Genomic DNA, 20127 nt, shown 5'->3' on the forward strand with positions numbered 1-20127 from the left:
AAGGAGCAGTAACAATTTGGGCAAGCATATTCGCCAGCTTGGACATCTTTAGTCAAAGCTCAAGTGAATTTACAAGCCATTGTACACAGGAAATCTTTGACACAAAAGTGATGTGAAAAACTATATCGAACGTGTTCGCGAAAAGTGGTTGGCGCAGACACGGATAGCATTGTTAGCAGAATTTTGGAACGTCTTTATCATGAGATAGCAACAAGAAACTCATATTCCATCCCATATCGAAGCTACCACTCTAACGAACCTGAGAATGGCTATCAGAACAGCGTCACATTCCGGTACCTGGTACTCAGCAAACCCCGTGAGATTAAACAAACAGCTTGATGAATTTTTGAAGGCTGCTCCACCATCAGTTTCTGGTGCAAGACTATTAATTGGACCACATGCTGGCTATACTTATGCTGGTGCTACTCTAGCAGAGACTTATAATGCTTGGGATACTTCAAATGTCAAAAGGGTTTTCATTCTAGGCCCATCTCACCATGTTTATTTCAAAAATGTTGCTTTAGTTAGTGGAGCTGATGAGTATGAAACGCCATTTGGTAACCTGCCTGTTGATACCCAAGTTGTGGACGAGCTAGTGAAAAATAAAGTATTCAAGAAAATGAGTATGGATGTTGATGAGGATGAGCATAGTTTTGAAATGCATTCTCCATACATCTACAAACTGACACATCATCTACCACAAGGTGTCCCATCAATTGTTCCTATAATGATTTCACATTCTGACGAGGAGTTCAATGCAAAGGTTTCATCAATTCTTGCTGAGTATTTGAAAGATGAATCCAATACATTCGTTATCAGTAGCGATTTCTGTCATTGGGGGTCTAGATTTGGTTATACCTCTTATACACCAAGCGGTTCTTTAGATGACCTGGAAGATTTATCATCTAACTCCAAGATCCTGTCAAGTGGATTAAGTATATATAAATCAATTGAATACTTGGATAAATTAGCCACCAAGATTGCCTCAACCGGCTCTTCAAAAGATTGGAAGAATTATATCAAGGCCACTGAGAATACAATCTGTGGACAGAAGCCTATTTCAATCCTTTTGGAGACCATCGAACGTACCAAAGAAAATGAGAACTTGGGTGAAGATTGGGGTAAGTTCAAGTGGATAGGCTATAGCCAAAGTAGTCAAGTGACTTCTGTTCGTGATAGCAGTGTAAGTTACGCTAGTGGATATGCCACAACCTCCTGAGCCGGACTCTTTGAATAATGATATGAACAACAATTTTTTTATGATACACTATTTTTGCAGATTGCTATATAATGAAATGACATTAAATAATATTAGATGTAGGAGCTCGGTGTATATTTTTGGCACATAGTGTAAGTTCACTTATGGTTGTGGACCCTGATCGCTTTCGATGTTTTTGTTTACAAAAAAAGTCCAAGTCAAAACTCTTCCAACAAAACACTACAAGAACAACGATAACCATGGGAAGAGACGCACAAGCCAATTATATTCATCTTACAAAGTCTCATTATGCCCTGTATATAAGCCACTGGGTCCATGATAAGCTTCCAAATGAGGATATTGAAGCACCAGGATTCCACTTGGATGAGGATGAAGATGATGAGAGTTCAGCTATGCAACAAACAGCGTTTGGTTCACTAAAGTCCCATAGAAAGGGTAAACAACATTTATGGAAAGATATGGATCTACAGAAGTTTTTAAATGAGGATTTGGAGTCGGTTAATAAGTTGGAAGATAATACTATTTTGAAGAGAATTGATAACTTGCATGAATTTGATTCACCAGATGTGGCGAGTGGTCCTTCGCCAAATACATCTTCAAACATCAATCAAGAACATACACAGCCGGCAACATTACCTTCATTTGAAATCACAACTCCTAATGTCACAAGAAATAGAGTTTCACAAAGAAATACTCAAAATTATCAAACTCCTATAGGTAGAATCATGAGATAAAACTACAATGGTAAAATTAACGCTATAGACATTATTTCGTTAAACTCCCTAAATACAAAACTCATCATAAAATACAAAAGAAACTTTTCTCCCTCAATTGGAATGTTCCCAAAAATGATAATAATAAAATACAATGCTTGCGAGACAAAACAAAATGCATAATCAAGCAGCAGATACAGCAACTGAACAAAGGTCTTCAAACAGTGTTGGTTTCGGTTTCAAATCTTCTTCACTAATAGCCGTTTCTTTAACAAGCTTGAAAGCACCAGTACCAATAGACATAGTTTGACCCAAGATAATACATTCAGAAACACCTTCAACCAAATCTGTTTTCATATAGAATGATGCATCGAATAAATGATCAGTGGTTTTTTCAAATGATGCCAATTGTAAAACAGAATCTCTCATCTTACTCAAACCAAATCTTGTAATACCTAGAACTTCACCTTTATAAGACATAACATCACCCAATAATTGAATATGACGAGGATCAACACTCATACCGTGCTTGGACATGGTATAATCAATTTCACCAATAATACTTCCTCTAGCAGCTTCAATACCCAAAACTTGGAAAACTTCCAAGATATGATTAGTTCTAGTCTTTGTACCCACAACACCATCGGTACACATAACATCACGAAGACCATAACCTTCAACTAATAATTCTTTCTTCCCATCATCACGAATATTAATGACAGCTCTTGAAATATCAGAAAACCCTTTAACAACAACAGATGGTAAAACACGACGTAAATGTTGCATTCTGAAGAACAATTCATTTTCAAGTGGCTCTTTGGCTGATGTGCTGATTGATTTGGCTTTTGATTCACCAGTATGAACATTGATTTGAATCTTATTACCTGGTAATAAATTGATATCACCTTGTGAAATTTTCAATTTAGGAGCTTTTGAAATAGCAAAAGCAATATCATCAATTGTTAGCTCTAATTGCAATTTTTCAATAGTTTTGGTATCAACTTTGATTTGAATTGAAGACATATCATCTTTGTAGACATCTTGAATATAATATGCAACATCTGACAACAAAGTCTTTTCAACTCTACCTTTAACCACTCTTGCCGCTCTTTCATCTTCATCGTTAACTAAAACTGCATTAATGATAGGAGTAGAAATGACCTTGGAAGCATTGATAATTTCCTTAATACGAGGAACACCAAGTGTAACATTCATAGAAGCAACACCAGCAAAATGGAAAGTTTTCAAAGTCATTTGAGTACCTGGTTCACCAATAGAATGAGCAGCAATAGCACCAACAGCAGTACCTGGTTCAACTTGGGCACGACTATACTTGACTAAAGCAACTTCCAAGAATTTTTTAACACATTTTTTGGTGATCTTGGATAATTGGTTAACAGCATTCAATGCAGTATCACTTGAACTTTCATCTAAATCCATTTCTGCTAATTCATCAGTTGGTTTTTCCAAATAACCGTGTAATTTCTTATGTTCTCTAACTTTTGCAAGACGAGAAGCTTTTGAGTAAAGGAAATCACGAATGGAGTTATAGAAGCCTCTTCTAGCATCGTTTTGATCAATAAATTCAATCTTGTTACGATCTTCACCGTGTAATTCTTTACCCAAATTATCATATCTGATCAATTTCTCCTCAAGTGGTTGTATAACTTTTTCACAAACCTCCATAACTTGATATGGTAATAATGATTTCTCATTGACTGTAAATGTAACATTATAAGCATGGTCCCAAGTTCTAACAAAATTAACAGGTTTAGCATCACCTTCCATATCGAAAGGATCTAAACCATCACCACCGTAAGTAAATTGAACAATACCATTACTTGAAGTTCTAACAGTGTTATCATATTGTAAACTTAGATCTTCTAATGATTTCATCAATCTACGAGACATATAACCAGTCTCAGCGGTTTTAACCGCAGTATCAACTAAACCTTCACGACCAGAAATAGCATGGAATAAAAATTCAGGAGGACTCAAACCTGAATAAAAGGAATTTCTAACGAATCCTTTGGATTGTGGAGTTTTGGAATTCTTTGGGAAATGAGGTAATGAACGATCTTGGAAACCATCTGGAACACGATTACCTGAAATAATTTGTTGACCGACAACAGCAACCATTTGTGACACATTTAATGTAGAACCTTTAGAACCACAGGTTGCCATGATCAATGGAGCGTTTGAACTATCCAATTCATTGATACAAACTTCACCAACTTCTTCTCTGACTTTTGATAACAAACCACCAATTTTTGCTTCTAAAGTTTGTTCTTCATTACAACCTGGTTGAGTTTCCAACTTACCATCGTTATATAATTGAATTAATTCATCACACTTGACATAAGCAGCTTCAACCATTTCTTCTTTCTTGAATTTCAATTCAGTACCTGGGGTAACATCATTGATACCAATGGAGAACCCTCTGTTACCTAAAAATCTAGCACAAAGTTTAGCCATTCTATTCATAGCTTGTGCTGCTTCCTTAGGGCCATAATCTCTCAATATAGTATAAAACACAGAATGCTTCTTACCATCACCTAAAGTGGATTTATCCATAACACCACTCAAAATGTTTGAACCTCTAATGATAACAAACCCATCATTTGGTGACATCTCATTTGGAAATCCTTTAGCTGGAGGTGTGAAAGTCTTATTTTTAGCATCCAAGTTGATAATAACTGGTGACTTCTTGTTTGGTCTAATTAAAAGACTGAAAACTTGTTTACCAGTCCATAGATAAACCGGTTTATGAATAGCTGGTGGTGGCAAATCAAATTGTAAATCACCGTCAGACATCATAGATAATAACTGTGTTAATGAAGCTCTATCATAGAAAGAATCTTTATGAGAGATCAAATAAGAACCAGTAATAAAATCTTGTGTAGCTGCAATAATTGGTTCACCAGATTTTGGAGTCAATAAATTGTTCTTAACACCCATCAAATTGATAGCCTCAGCTCTGGCTTCCTCAGTTTGAGGAACATGTAAGTTCATTTCATCACCATCAAAATCTGCATTATAAGGTGTACAAACACATTCATTCAATCTGAAAGTTCTCCAAGGTCTGATCTTAGCATAATGTGCTAAAATCGACAATCTATGCAATGAAGGTTGTCTATTGAATAAAACAACATCACCATCCTCTATATGTCTTTCCACAACATCACCATATTGAAGATTTTTAGCTAGTTTGTGACGATCACCATATCTCAAGTTACGACGAGCATCTTCATTCTTCTTTAATAAATAATTAGCACCAGGATGAACAGTTGGACCGTTCATAATCAAGTTTTGTAATTTTTCCTTGTTGTATCTGGTACACTTTTCAGGGTATGTCAAAACTTTAGCCACTCTATCAGGAACAGCAACTTCATCAATTGAAAGATTTGGATCTGGTGAAATAACAGTACGACCAGAAAAGTCAACACGCTTACCTGATAAATTACCTCTGAAACGACCTTGTTTACCTTTCAATCTTTGACATAAACCTCTGATTGGTTTAGCTGATTTAGAAGCACCACCCGCACCTGGTAACATAGAAGGAGATGCTGCATCAGAATTAATATACATAGCAACTGATAATTGAAGATAATCCCATTGCTCCATCAAATTGTTGATTGAAATACCTTTCTCTATACCAGCTCTAATCAACGAACTTGTCCAAACAATTTCAGTTAACTTCACAGTTAAATCATCTTCATTCGAAGTTGGAGAATCACTCATAACAACAGATGGACGAATACAAACAGGTGGTGCTGGAAGATATCTCCAAATATAAGTCTCTGGTCTACCACCTCTACCTGAGTCAATACCTAATAACTCACAATCTTCGGGTTTCACTTGTTTAAATAAATTCAAAACTTTCAAAGGATTCAAATCATCCATTGATCTTTTGATAAATCTCTCTATATCAGGATTATTTTGAACCGCTGTATCTAGATCCTTATCCCATTCAACCTTTTCAAAAGTTGGTTTTTTACCAATCCATCTAAAAGTATCATGAACAATTTTCAATGAAGCTGTACCTGAACCTGAGGCTGCTTTTTTAACAACACCGTTAACAGCACCACAATCTAAACAACGTCTTTGCTTTTTACATTGATCTAAAATTTTCTTCAGTATACCCATTCTTCTCAAATTATCAATACCAGGTCTTCTTAACTCATTTCTGAACTGTCTTTTAGTTTCTTCATCCAATAACAATGAACCACATGATTTACAAATGGATTGTAAGACTTGAATGGTGGCTTTAAAATAACCAACATGGAAAACAGGTAATGATAACTTCAAATGCCCAAAATGACCATGACAAGTAGCCAAGTTACCATGACAGACTGAACATTCTGACGAATTTGAGGAAATACCCATACGGGTATCTAGAGCACCATGGGTCTTTGGAGTTCTACCTTTTTCTAAATCAAACAAATCTCTTGTGGAAACTTCAACTTCTGATTGTGCAAGGATATCTTTTTCAGATAGAGCACCAAACTCTATTCCTTTGATACATTTTGGAGCAATATCAACAACCGTTTCCTTCATCTTTAAATGAATGAAATTTAAATGTCAAAAAAAAACTTCACTCAAAGAATTTATAAGCCAAAAGGATTGCCGCAACGGTTGGTAATAAAACTATTGGTTTTTGCAATAATTGTTTGGAATATAAGAAGAAGTAGGAAAGAATATATATAGACTTTCTTTGTTTTCTTTTCTCAATTCTGTTGGGTTGATTGTTGATGATCCTTTGATCTTGAATACGCTTGAAATCTTTTGGAATCGCTAAACACAAATTTTTTTTATGGTGAGTGAGTTGACACGCTAGAAATTGACAGCTTTGTAAAACGTTTTCGCGAAAATAGGTATTTACCCGCAAGTCCTGGAATTCGCGAAATCAATCGAGCATCAAGTTTAAACGTGAAAGCTTTCAGTGGCACAGATTAAAGAACTGAATCGTTGATCTAGTTATCAGTGAATTGTTGTTGTTAAAAAGATGTCTGCTGCTACTCAAGAACAAGGCAAAAATGCTCTAGATGCTGAAAAGCAAAAAGTTATTCAATCATTAGAGGAAGATGATGAATTTGAAGACTTCCAAGCTGAAGGTATGTGTTAATCAACAATCAGTCAATGATGACTTAGTTTACTAACATGTACATTAGACTGGCCAGAAGAACAATCACTAGGTCCTGAAGGTGAAAAGAGTTTGTGGGTTGAAGATTGGGATGATAATGATGCTGATGACAACTTCACAAATGAATTAAAGTATGTTTTAAAATGATTTTATTGAATTGAATATAACTAACAAACCACCATAGAGATGAACTAGCAAAAGTTGCTGCTAAAAAATGAAATAGAAGTTCAGTTTTGTATATTATTCGGAATGTTATGCTAATGAGGAATTTAGATGTAATACAATTTTGTTAAATCATTAGCTACTGTATTTATTTTATTAAACTCTACATTTGATAGTTCTTTCTAAAGTCATATTGCTATTACTGTGCTGGGTATTGTTGTCTCATAAATTCTTGTTGTTGCTGCTGCTCAGAAATGACAATAACCGGATCATCAAACCAGATGTCAACATTATTACTGCTTAGTACATCATGGTAGGCTCTGCTAGCTTCAAAAAACTTGTTTGTTAACTCTTGAGCACCAAGTAATTCCCAATTTTGATTGACTTTAACATCATAAATAGATCTATTAATTTCCTTGAAAATTTGAGCAGACTTTGCACTAACTGGCCACCTATCTCCAAAGCTTTCTAATATCTCAATGCATAAGTTCATTTCAGTTTTTGATTCAACCAAGTCAATGCACCAATGGCATAAACAATATACAATTGTGGTACACTGGGTTAAAAATCTATAGACTGTGACCCAATTAGGTTGTAACAAGTGACTTGTGTGTAAATTATAAGTGTACGCCAAGCATTGTAAGCAAGATTTCCCTAGTATCAACAATGTTTCCTTGGAAGGTTTTGGTATAAGGAATGATGGTCTATAAAGCAACATTGTTAATTGGTAGTAATGAGAAGTGAACCAAGAGACATTATAAATTGAATCTTTGCTATGGTTATAACTTGTCAAAGTATTTGTTAGATTGAACCAATCCTCCACCTCAATTCTTAAGGTTTTCAAAATCTCCAATTTTGTAGCATCATCATTAACTTTATGGCCTGAATTGACACTATGCACGTTTTTCAAGATTTTACCTTCTATTTGTCTTAAACTAATGATTGCAGTTATTAGTTCAATATCATAAATTTCTTCGTGGTCAAATTTATTCGGAAATGGAATATTTATATCATCATCATGGATACCAAATGGACGACCAAGAGAAATTGAAACCAGTCTATCAAAATTATAAGCACTCCAAAACACCCTATATCTTTGTTCACGATCTCTTGTAGCATAATTATTTGAATCTCTTGATTTAAACCCATTAATTCTATTCAATCCAAGTGATAAAATCAATCTATTGATGTTCCCTGCAATATGCCATGATGTGGAACCAGCAGTATCAAAAAGTGAATAGATACCCAATAATAACAAAAACTTTATAGATTCAATATTATCAAAAGTGATAACATCATTAGTTTGCTCAATTGATTTTGAAATTAAATATTTCTTCAAATGAATATCGGTATTAATTTTACCAACTCTTTCCAATGAACAGTATCCAATAAACATAATCATGAATATTTCAAAAGAATCAGATGCTGGCAATGAATCCAATCTATTTATATTTGAGCTCATCACGAAATTGATAATAGCAGCTTGATTTAAAAAGGGATATGAATGGTAATTTTCTGTGAAAAATCTATTAATCAATTCAATCATAAATGAAACCTCCAAATTTGGACGCGTAACCATCGTAGGGGCCTCTGCCATATCACCATTGCCTAGCACAGATGCAAGTAGCCTGTTTTGTAAGCTTCCTTGTGTCAAAGGTTTCGATGATCCATCCAAGACTGGTGATTTTGAAAATGTGTGAGATAATAAAGAATTTTGAGGATGTTGCTGTTGTTGAGTTTGATAAACTAATTGTTGTACGCCATTTTGTGAATCATCCGAGCCTTGTCTAGTAGCAGGAGGTGAGAAACGAAGAAATGAAGCATTTGTCTGAGCTTGAGGCTGTTGGTGTTGCTGAGCTTGGTTTGATATATTTGTTGTGATTGAGCTCAAAGGTGGTAAAGCAGCAGAATTTAAATTTGTCTTGTAAGAAAATGGATCCGTAGTACCCAGATTGTATGATCTAGGACTATTTTCCAGAATACCGATCTGTTGTGCTTGGGGTTGTTGAGTTCCAAATGGTTCCAGTGATCTCACAGATGATGTTGTAGTGGAAAACTGAGAAACACCTAAAGATTGTAAAGGGTTGATTTTTGGAAACGAATTGTTTGAAGCAAATTGCAAATTTGAATCCTGTGTCCTCAAAACTGGAGTAGAGGATAAGGGTGATCTATTTTGTTCATTTTGACGCTCTTCTTGTAATGATCTTAATATTTCAGACTTCTTTCTTCTTGGAGCTCTGGGAACATATTCACAAGATTCACCAGCTTTAGCACAATTTTGACATTCCGGTATGGTTCTTGTACATTTCTTCTTTAGTCTTCTGCATCTTTTACAGGAATATGAATGTTTGTTGCCATCCTCAGAATCAGTCTTACCGCTGTGATCATTTATCATGACTGACGAGGTGTTTTGCAGTGTAGTATCAGAGGGTGTGAAGTTGAAGCTGGACGTGCCGCTGTTGTTGTTGATCTGGTAGTTATTATCCAAATGACCTGGCTTCTTCAGTCTGAATCTTGAAGTCAAGCTTTCTCTTTGATCTTGAGAGTTGTTGATGGTGGTTTCTGAAGGATTGTCCTGTTTGGCGTTGATATTCTGTGACTTTGTAGAACTTGAAGTACTTAACATCACCACCAGTTGTAGATTTGATCAACTAGTATATTAGATTAAAGAATCCTGTTTTTGGCTTTGCTCTATTATCCCTTCACTCGACGATGATTAATGCTCGACGAAGTTTGTGGATCAACCAAAGAGTCCTATAGCTTATCCTGTTGAAATACACCGATGGGATACGATGTGTTTATAAAACTCCTTTTCAAGATTGTGGGAAAGCACCGATGGCAGCGAGGGTTCAAACAAATGATTCAACAAGATTTGTAATTCCTTTTAATTTCCAACTGTACTCTTGAAAAAACTTTGTAAAGCTGTAATAAAGAAAAGCCTTGCTGCAGCTGCTGAAACCTATTGAACTGTACAACGTTGGTACTAATAAAAGAATGAATATCAAACTTTGTAGATGAAAGGAATTCCAAGGTGTATTTGAATAAGAAGTCTTGACCCCAACTTGGTGTACTGTTTCTATTATTCAGCGCGTAGCTCTGAGACGTCAACAACAATAGATCAGGAAAAATGGACTGAAATCCGTCAAAGAAAAAAAAATAATACCGACGCTTAAATCTTTGATTTCACCACCTGCGAAAAATACAAAACGTCAAGAGACTCAACAGAGAACGCAACACTTCATACAAATCGCCAATAGAGCATAAACCAATGATTGCTGGTCAACTGATAAGTGATTCTTCAAGGGTTCGGCTCGCTCTTAAAAGCCTTTAACGTTAGGTTGACGTGATTATTTCTGATCATCGATAAACGACGGACTCAAAATTTTCGCCTTGCGCTACAAGGGTTTAACATGAAAAAAACGGAGTTAAACCACTTTTTGAGAAACAAAGAAAATGGGCTCCATACAGTTGTCGAGTTTTAACGGATTTAATGCGCTCTAAGCGGAGCTGGTGTTTAACCGCATGGACATATAATCTTTTTATATACCCGAGCATTCGGAAGCTTGGAAGCTCCAGTACACTCCGTTTTAACGTTAGTCGTTCTATTTCTATACACAGCTTGTTCTAGCCTCTTAACAATCTATATGGCTCATTGTTCTCACGCAAACTATTAGCATGCTCCACAATTTGTTCATATCTTCTGGCTTTTGCAGGTCCACTTTCTTTTCTTAAACCAACCCTATAATCGCCCCATCTATCAGCTTCAAATCCTTCATTCAAGCCTTGATCATCGATAATCTTCTGTAATTCTTGACAGTACGCAGTATCTAATGGTGGTTTTATATTATGGAACTCTTTACCTTCGCCCCTGGCTTCAATTTCTTTCAACTCTTCCTCTCTTTGTTCTTTTTCACTTGGTAAGCGTAATCTACCAGATAAAACCCTAGCAATGAAAGCTCCTTGACATTCTGCAAATGGCATAACAATAACACTTTTTGGTAAGCCAACGCACACTAGACTTGGATCAGGAATATAGAATAAATGTTTATATAACCTTCTAACACGCTCACCATTTGTCAACAATGCATCATCACCGCTTAAATATGACTTCAAGAATGGGAATTTGTACAAATACCCTGTGCAAAATATGACAGCATCAATGTCTTTATAATGTGCACCGTCTTTAGTAACAACAGTCTTGCTATTCAAGTAATCATATTTCACAATTTCTCCAATCTCTTCAACTCCATGGATCTTGATATCAGCAACTGGCGATGGTGTTCTAACACTATTGTAAACTTTCTTAGCAACAGTGGACAACTGAAGAGCAATATCTAACCCCGAGGCAGAATTACCAATAACTAAGACTGTCTTATCTTTAAAATCTAAGGATTCATTGAAATATTTAGCATGTGTTATGCTCCCTGCTTCCAATTTATTCCATTGTTTCAATCCTTCAACATCAGGGATATAAGGTTGATTATAGTGACCATTAGCCAACACAACTGCATCATATTCTCTAGTTTCTATATTTCCTCCATCAATTGTAACTTCAACTTTCCAAACATCATCAATTTTCTCCACACTCAAAACATTTGAATTGAACAAAACATTAACATCTGTAGAAAGAGTTTCTCCATAGTTTTGAATGTACTGTAAAACTTCTTGTCTAGTAGGGAAAGTTTCGCATTCTTCAGGAAATGGGAAATCTTTGTATTGCATAATCTCTTTGGTGATATTAGTTTCTAAGTATTTATACATTGGACTCTTCTCATCGTTATTGAATTCAGGGTCTGAATGATGGACACTAGGAATTGAAGGACGTGTAGTTGTTGGACCTTCATAATTCCAAAGTCCTCCAAACTTTGAATTCTTTTCAAATAAATCAATTTGAGGAAACTTTTCCAATCCTAATGCTTTTGCAACGCCTAATCCGACTGGACCACCTCCTATGATTGCAATTCTTGAGTATCTCTTTGTCATACTGCTTATTGGTTTAATTGGTACCAGGGGGTTATTTGTTAATAGTATCGGTGTTAAAGCCTATTTATTGTTTTTTAGTGTTGAATATTTTTTTATCATCAGATTTTTCTGATCTCTGACTCTTATCTAAAACTGTGGCGTTTCCAACATCCGCGAATAGAATCTGTAATTGAACTTTTCTTTCATCTCAACTTTCAAGCTTTCCACTCCTAAAACCTCTTTTTTGATCGAAAACCATTTAATGGTCAACGATCTTCATGAAATATACCAGCAGCTAACCAAAGACTAGTCTATTTATTCAACTGTATACAGTATGCAGAGATCTCAGTGAAATGTTTTTAGCTACAAAATTCAAGACGGAGCCTAAAAATAATGAAGCAGCCCACTTTGAAATAAGAACTTGAGTCTAATGTCCACAAGCCAATGGCTAAAAGTTTCAAGCTGATCTATTGAATCACTTAGCTCACACATTTTATGGCTGCTTGATCATCTCATTGTGAAATATGTGGGAACTCACGCCTCGAAGAGAAGGAAAGAGGTAAACTGAGCGAAAGGTAAGGTGGTACAGGTAGACTTTGATTTCTCAATTATAAGCATGGTATATGGTGTATTTTGGACTCAATCTAGGTATCACTTTGAAAAGTCCTATGTAAAAATTCAAATAGTCTTGTAAAATTATTTGATGGTTTCCAGATTCCAATATCAAAACTCTTCAATGTCGCCGTTATTTGTGCTCATAAATACAAGAGATTTCATCTTTCTTAATGTCGGCCGGCATAGTACACTTCAAAGCTTCCATCAAACTTCGTATCGATTAAAAAGCGTTCAAAAAAAGGTACACATTGAGGAGTATGTTACAACTCGTCCACTGTAGTAAAAAGCTCGAATGTTAATTTCTCAATATTTGCCATAAGTAAAAATTAGCTCTAACTATAAGTAACCACTATGTTTAGAGATGTTGTCATGCTATATATTTTTGCTTTGACGGCTATTAATTTGACTAGACTTCATTTGAATTAAGCAACTGAAACTCTATTGATTTTAAATGCATGTAAGGAAAAGCTACAACCAAAGCTGTTTTTGTACATAACGTTTTTCTTAGATTTCCAAACTAGCACCCCAACAGGAAACACAGGTTTGGGCTTTGGAGCAAAGAAATATACTTTGATGTTCATTGCAAAGTATAACGTAGTCTGGACTCTGGGAGTTCCAGTTTTAGTTGATGTTCATGAATCGTGATTCGTATATGCTTCTGATTAGCAGGGTGGACCCGTCTCCCAAGTCATATACGTATACTTGTAATACATGACCCTTCAAATCTAGTCCTACATATGAGAGTTTTTCAACTCCCAATATCCTTGTGAACCGAACTGACAGTTACCGCTTCTTTGTTTGGAATTGGTGTACCTTTCAAAAAAATAACCAACTTTAAATTACTGAATTCCAAAAAAATATTGATCCAACGGGATAAAGTGACTAAGGCTTCTTCAAATGTTTCTTCCACTTGTACATGTCTAGGATGAGATCATGAGTCTTGTTACCAAAGGAGAAACAAATGTACATACTTTTCAACTTGTCAAGTCAAAGTTGGAAGTTGGAAGACTGAAGTTCTTGGAACCTGTCCATATTTCAAAAGTCTTTTTTGGTTTCATGCAGGTTGCAATCCCAACGTCCAAACGTCCAAACGGTCATGATGCATATGGCCGCATGGACAGGAAAACAGAAGCATAGGCTCACGTACACTACGTGTATAACAGTGCACACTGCACATTGCACACTCTTATAAACCATAATACACTTTCAAGATCTATGAATACTGATCCAGTGTAGTTACGTGGACGTTGGAGCGTTGGAGCTACAAAAAGTACTACAAAAATCCTCTCCGGCAGCGTACAAACGTCATCTACGACGTTAAAAGGACGTACTTGAGCTAATATTATTCATGATCATGATCAAGCAAGATTTTTTTTTAGTTATAATCTATTTGATGAACTTATTATAAGATGAGGTACTCATGTCAAAATCCAAATATTACGCACGAGCTAGTGCCGCCTGAAATATTGTACTAGGCCGGTAATTCGATTCTGCAATATATCAAGTATTTATATTAGACATATTTTTATGAGCTAGCGCCCTTATAGAATAATATTTCTTACTTTCTCCTTATATAGATACAGCTAATTATACAATGATACAAGCCAATACGAATTTAGGTAAAAGCTGCAATCGAACTAGGGCCGCCGTAGATATTTAAATTATTTACGTTAAAATTATAAAAAAATTAAAATTAATATTCCAAATAATTATAAATAATTAAATATTAATATTAATTTTATTAATAATTCACATATAACGGGCTGATTCATTTTTTTCGGAGAAAAATCGATTTCCCATACAAATTTTGAAAAACAAAAAAAATGTTGCCGGAACCAGGGTTTTTTGGTGAAAATCAAAGTGATTTCAAGCTCGAAAAACAGGTCCACTTTGAGAACGAATAAAACAACAACGAGTTGGTTTTTTGATCTCCTAATTCGATATCCTGTTTTTTAATTGGCATATCTTTCTACACTATAAGTTTTGAGATTGTAGGTTTTGTGGTTGTAATTTGGATCTATTGTCCCAACTATGTCTCCATAGTAAAGGCTCGAAAAAGACATTTGTCCAAAACTGAAGAAACTTCAACATGATTTTAAAGAACACCAAAACACTTTTGAGTAATGATTTTTATGTATCTTCATTGAGTGGGTACTACGCATTCATTTGCCACCAAAAACAAGATTTTTTGGAGTTCATTTGTTTTTTTGTCCTTAGGTGGTTGGACATTTGTCTTGCTGGTGGTTTCGCGTTGAATTTGGTACAATTTCTATGCTATCAGGTTTTTGTGAGAACAGCGTCCATTAAGTAGCCTTAAAGTCTTGCAAATAGGATGTAAACCTTTCTTTATGTTTAAGGCTATCATACTTGGTTGACCTTGACTCTAAGTTGTTATTATGACACGAATAATCAATCATTTTAGGGCTTGTAATTTAAATGGCTTACCTGATTCAAATTCATAGTATCTGTAGTTCTCTAAAGATCTATTTTGATTCACTGCGAGGGTCATTGGCTGTATCACTGATCATATATGAAAGGTTGAAGTGGTTGAGTGCTTTGTTTGGCGATATTAGTTGAAGTATTTGATGACTTTATCGATTTAGTTGATGTTGACATTTTGGTCTCAATTCACCAAAACATGGCAGCTTTAAATCAAACAAGTACGTGAATCATTTGACAATTGGCAACTCTATAGCCTAATGAGCTTCTGGGGTAACCTAACAGTTCCTCAATGTTGTTGTTTGGCCTCTTAATCGTCTTTCATAGAAGCTTCGACTTTTTTTTTCGTGTCTTGAATTTTGAAAATATTTTGGCCCAAAAAGGAAAGGTTGCGTTTCGCTGCTCTTTGAGAAAGAAGGCCCAGCCCCAGGCTCTTACAGGGCTTTCTTCATGACAAATTACAGGGCAAATTTACAGGACAAAGCACTGGGCACAACAGGATTCATTACCGGACATGAAAACATACACCTATAAATAAGTATTAAATATTCGGAGACAACCCCATTTGAAATTTATACTAAAATAATCTTTAGAAACCAGGCTTTAAGACAAGCTCTTTATTTTGCCAAAAAGATGATTTTTAAAAGCAGGAGAATTAATTGAAATTTTACACTTGAAAATATAAATTAGAGGAATTTAATATATGTATTATTTTATAATTTAACTTGAAAAACTTGTTCATCTAAAACATTAAATTTTAAAAGTTCATATAATTGAATAATTCTTACATAAATCAATAGAGAAAGCTCTAAAATTAACACCAAAATTAAAATTACTTCAAAAAACCATTCCAGTGTCTTGTTTTTTTGAATTTTGTCAAAGACTTTCGGTAGGGGCAGCACGGTCACGTGCCAGATGTTTTGTTAGCGCGATGTTAAGAAATGTAAACAACACACTTCAAAATACTCTAGACAACGACAGAAAAACTTGAGATGGCTGGGATAAATATGGTAGGTAGACTAGCATATGAAGATATGATTCCAGCTTCAACTGTTAGATTTGAGCTTGATCTGGTCGAGAAAAGCTCTGCCGCGTTTAGTGCATTTTAGGCTATAGTAGAAGTATACGCTCAGCGCGATGTTTACTCAATTTTAACAGAAAATATATCAATACAGGGTTCTTTTTGAAGCCCATGAGGCAACGTATTCAGTGGTTATATTTGTTTATTCCAATGTAAACTGGTTGTTGCTGTAAACTTGTTTTCTTGTGGTCATGTTAGTTTTCATCCCGACGCGTTGTTTACAAAACATCACGGTCAACATCACGGTCAAAAAAATCACCCACCACAACAGCTGAAAATAACACATCCGTTCCAATAGGATTGCAGCATTGCAAGTGGTACGACTGAATGACCTGGTACTAAGTTGAACATTCTCTCAAAATTCAAAGAATATAAATATAGGTCCTTTCCCAGTTTTCTTTCACTATTCTTTTGTTTCCTTCTTCCACCAATTTTTTTTAACTTGACTAAGTATTCCTTAACTATGTGGTCTTATTCATAAGAATAGATAATACTAACCATAACAGGGGTGCTATTGGTACTGGAATATGGTATGGTGAATCATAGAGGTTGTTAGTTGTCATTCTGGTGGTGATCAACGCTGTTGTTTATGAGGGTGAATGGTTTAAAGGAGTGCTGCTGAAGGTTGGGTGACATTAGCTTCAATTATTAACTATGCCAATAGGAATGTTTTGATGGTGAGTGGGTTCCTTGGCTCGGGGGGTATTGAGTTGCCACTGATGATGGGACAGATGGTAGTGGATTGATTGTGGGTTGATGCTAGTCAACAGTTTGACATTTGGTCTTAGGTTCATTGGTTACAGCTGCTTTGTGAAGCTTTTGAGTTGTTCATCTTGATTTTTTAGGTATGTTTTTTTTTTGCTTTCAAGAACGACATTCTGTTGTGATTGATATCAATTCTTTTCCAGTTTACTAACATTATTAGCTTAGTTTCAACAACATTATAGCTGGTAAGTATCTGATGTTTTTGCTTGGGTTGGTTTTTGGCTCTCGTGAGTGGTAATTGTAAGGTTTGTTTAAAACGCGTTTTTGAAGTCTATCAATTCCTGGTTTTTTTCGGCCAATTTTCAAAAGGTTACCCTCTACAACAGCTTATACCAATAAATAGAGTATATATTTATATAGCTTGAGTTGGATCTAGATTCTAGATTCCAACAATACAGATTAGATCAATCTAAAAATAACAAGCTCGTAAAATTGAAACCGTTTTAAATACGTCATTCTAGATTTTAGGACCTAAACTCTAAACGGTTGAGCTCTCACGTGCCTGTCCTCGTGACTTATCTCGCGACTGATCCCGTGACTGGCTTGTCTTCTTGTCTTTCTGCTTTGGAGACATTGACGTCATTCTAGATTGGCTCAATGTCCCAGCGAGACAAAAATTTTCCCAACAAAAAATTTGCAGTGAATTGATTACATAATCCCTCCCAGCCAAGAAAAACGTGAATTTTTCAAAAAAATGAATCAGCCCGTTATATGTGATTATGTATCTAAATATTATTATAGAAATTTTAAAAGCAGGGGCAAAAAATTATTTCGAACATGAGACCTACATGGAATGAATCGGTTCGACGTCAATATGAACGTCCTGTAATATGAGACCCTGTTGTCGCTTTAGTTTTCGACTTATTGCTGTTCAAAGTTGGTGTTTTAGTGTTTCCGACCTCCGATTCAAGATGGCGTGAGAAAAACAAATGTAAACACTTTTTCAACATCAACGTCTATGAAAATCAAATAGACAAAATGAGATGCTCTTAATACGTCGCCAATTGGTTTTTCATGATCACAATGGGTCCTTTGAATTGAATCTATGGACTAGACAGTTGAATGTTTATAAATGAACCAAAGCTGTTGTGATTTGATGTTTTGAAATGTTAACAATTAACTCAATGTCTCCAAGGTAGCTCACCACTTACTCTCATTACTACTCAATCAAAGTGCCAAGTTACTTTCCAAATTCATACCCTTAGGGTGGCAGAATTTCAAAGACGTTGGATGTTGGAATTGAAAATGCTAAAGATGTGATGTTTATGGTGTTGCTTCAGAGTTTCATATGCTGAGGTTTGGGAAATGTCGATAAATGACGAGAGTTTTTAGAGGGTATCCCACATTCATACTTTAACCAAATGCTTTAATAGATGGCACTTCTGCTGGTGTGTTGTAGAGTGTTTGGTGTACAGGTGAATTGAGCAAACTGAAGTGGTGTTGACTATGGTGTTGGGCACCTTACTGGTGTTGCAGAGGGTGTCTAGGTACTATCCTGGCTTTACTGAGTGTCTGGGTACCATGATGACACTGCAGGGTGTGCTGGTGGGCTGGGAAATACTGAATAAATGTCGACTATGGTGTTGGGTATTATAGAAAAACTGGTGAATTGAGAATGCTTTCAAGAATGGGATAGATGAAGCTTCTGCTGGTGTGTTGTAGGGTGTACTGGTGGATTGAGAATGCTCTAATAGATGAAGCTTCTGCGGGTGGTGTAGGGTGCAGGATGTACTGGTGAATTGATAATGCTGATAAACAAGTCATGAGTATGATGCTGGGTACTTTAATGGATTCATACAACTCAAAAGCTCATAACTCAATGTTTCAAGGCCATCACGTAAATATGATATTTTTGACCCAGAATATATTGTTGGAAATTCTTAATAAGTCAAATATTGTTTTGTCTTCACATGAGTGAGTCCTTTGAATTCGGATTGTAGCTCGATGCTTTTCCTCCAAATCTCGCCTAAGTCTACACAAGCCGAAGGCTCTCACTCGCTTGTATATATTTAAAACAATTAATTATTATTCACTAGCTGCGCCTAGTGTTGCACTCATGAGGATTAACATCCAAAAAACTGTCGACGATAATAATATTGGTAAGATGATCTGGTCATGTACATGTATATTTATAGAATGCTAATTAAATGATGTACAATATTTAAATCACCAGTGATTTTGTACATTATTTTAGCATTTTATAAATACACATCAGATACATTAAAAAAAAAAAATAGACGACGTACTGGGGACTCATCATGATCAGTCGACTATATTGACTGATATATTTATAATATATTATAAGAAAAGGGCCGATAAAGCAGAATAAAAACAAGTAAGGATGAACTAAAAAAGCTGGCCATTGTTATAATTGGAACATGTCGAATTATTGTAAAATTTGTGGAAATCACCAATTAGATATTCCTATATATATATTATTAATTAATATACTTGTCAGCGCCTTGATGAATTAGTCCTAAAATATATGGTTTGCTAATTAGTTGATTCTACGGTGACTGAACCACTAGCTTAAAGGAGCTGAGAATGAATGCAGCTTTATGAACCTGGAAATTATATTAGAAGTAAGCACAGCTTCAGCATCAAATATTATTTATTTGAGAAGCAAAATATTATATAGCTATGAATATATAAAACTTAACAAAGGAGTTTCATATCTAAGAAAAGCTTTCATGGTACCACAGAGCCGGCTAGCCGATCCTCAATTGTCAATGCTTCAAATACATAAAATTAGATTACAGAAAATCAACTAGAGCCCATATTCAGATACCTATAGCGGATATTGTCAGGTACCAGAAATACTACTATGCACAATTCATCAATACTAAACATTTCACATTTACTAGAAGAAGAATCAAAACTCCACTTATTGTAACATTATATGTATATTTATAGAATATCGGTATTTCCATCTATATACACAGTAACGGAGATTCTGTCAGATATTAGATCACATGACTACGCAGAGCTCTTTCAAAAAATTGAAAAACAAGAGCTACACAAGTAGAAC

The 20127-nt window shown here is 35.3% G+C and overlaps 7 protein-coding genes across 7 annotated transcripts; 4 read left to right on the top strand and 3 right to left on the bottom strand.

The window, feature by feature from the left end:
• Positions 1-265: 265 nt before the first annotated feature.
• On the top strand, positions 266-1219 carry MHO1 (Mho1p; the record flags this gene model as incomplete). The annotated part of the gene is made up of 1 exon (XM_019184906.1): positions 266-1219. One exon carries the CDS (start codon positions 266-268, stop codon positions 1217-1219), a length of 954 nt encoding a protein of 317 aa, XP_019038163.1.
• Positions 1220-1458: 239 nt separating this feature from the next.
• On the top strand, positions 1459-1953 carry WICANDRAFT_79503 (uncharacterized protein; the record flags this gene model as incomplete). The annotated part of the gene is made up of 1 exon (XM_019184907.1): positions 1459-1953. One exon carries the CDS (start codon positions 1459-1461, stop codon positions 1951-1953), a length of 495 nt encoding a protein of 164 aa, XP_019038164.1.
• Positions 1954-2115: 162 nt separating this feature from the next.
• RPO31 (DNA-directed RNA polymerase III core subunit RPO31) lies at positions 2116-6489 on the bottom strand (the record flags this gene model as incomplete). Its single annotated transcript, XM_019181852.1, has 1 exon — positions 2116-6489. The coding sequence occupies one exon, from the start codon at positions 6487-6489 to the stop codon at positions 2116-2118; it is 4374 nt and encodes a 1457-aa protein (XP_019038165.1).
• A 364-nt stretch (positions 6490-6853) lies between these two features.
• SEM1 (proteasome regulatory particle lid subunit SEM1) lies at positions 6854-7293 on the top strand (the record flags this gene model as incomplete). Its single annotated transcript, XM_019184163.1, has 3 exons — positions 6854-7046; positions 7104-7206; positions 7260-7293. The coding sequence occupies exons 1-3, from the start codon at positions 6938-6940 to the stop codon at positions 7291-7293; spliced, it is 246 nt and encodes an 81-aa protein (XP_019038166.1). The 5' UTR covers positions 6854-6937.
• Positions 7294-7436: 143 nt separating this feature from the next.
• On the bottom strand, positions 7437-9632 carry WICANDRAFT_32262 (uncharacterized protein; the record flags this gene model as incomplete). The annotated part of the gene is made up of 2 exons (XM_019181935.1): positions 7437-8881; positions 9185-9632. The coding sequence occupies 2 exons, from the start codon at positions 9630-9632 to the stop codon at positions 7437-7439; spliced, it is 1893 nt and encodes a 630-aa protein (XP_019038167.1).
• A 1229-nt stretch (positions 9633-10861) lies between these two features.
• Positions 10862-12220, bottom strand: WICANDRAFT_63467 (uncharacterized protein; the record flags this gene model as incomplete). Its single annotated transcript, XM_019183553.1, has 1 exon — positions 10862-12220. The coding sequence occupies one exon, from the start codon at positions 12218-12220 to the stop codon at positions 10862-10864; it is 1359 nt and encodes a 452-aa protein (XP_019038168.1).
• Positions 12221-18616: 6396 nt separating this feature from the next.
• Positions 18617-19109, top strand: WICANDRAFT_93673 (uncharacterized protein). The gene has a single exon (XM_019186426.1). The coding sequence runs from the start codon at positions 18862-18864 to the stop codon at positions 19015-19017; it is 156 nt and encodes a 51-aa protein (XP_019038169.1). The 5' UTR covers positions 18617-18861; the 3' UTR covers positions 19018-19109.
• The last annotated feature ends 1018 nt before the right edge of the window (positions 19110-20127 follow it).

Source organism: Wickerhamomyces anomalus, assembly GCF_001661255.1.
Source record: "Wickerhamomyces anomalus NRRL Y-366-8 unplaced genomic scaffold WICANscaffold_4, whole genome shotgun sequence".
Classification (NCBI taxonomy): Eukaryota; Fungi; Ascomycota; class Saccharomycetes; order Phaffomycetales; family Wickerhamomycetaceae; genus Hansenula; species Hansenula anomala.

Coding starts and splice junctions, on each gene's coding strand:
- WICANDRAFT_93673 (XM_019186426.1), top strand. CDS start 18,862: ATGAGTATGATGCTGGGTACTTTAATGGATTCATACAACTCAAAAGCT.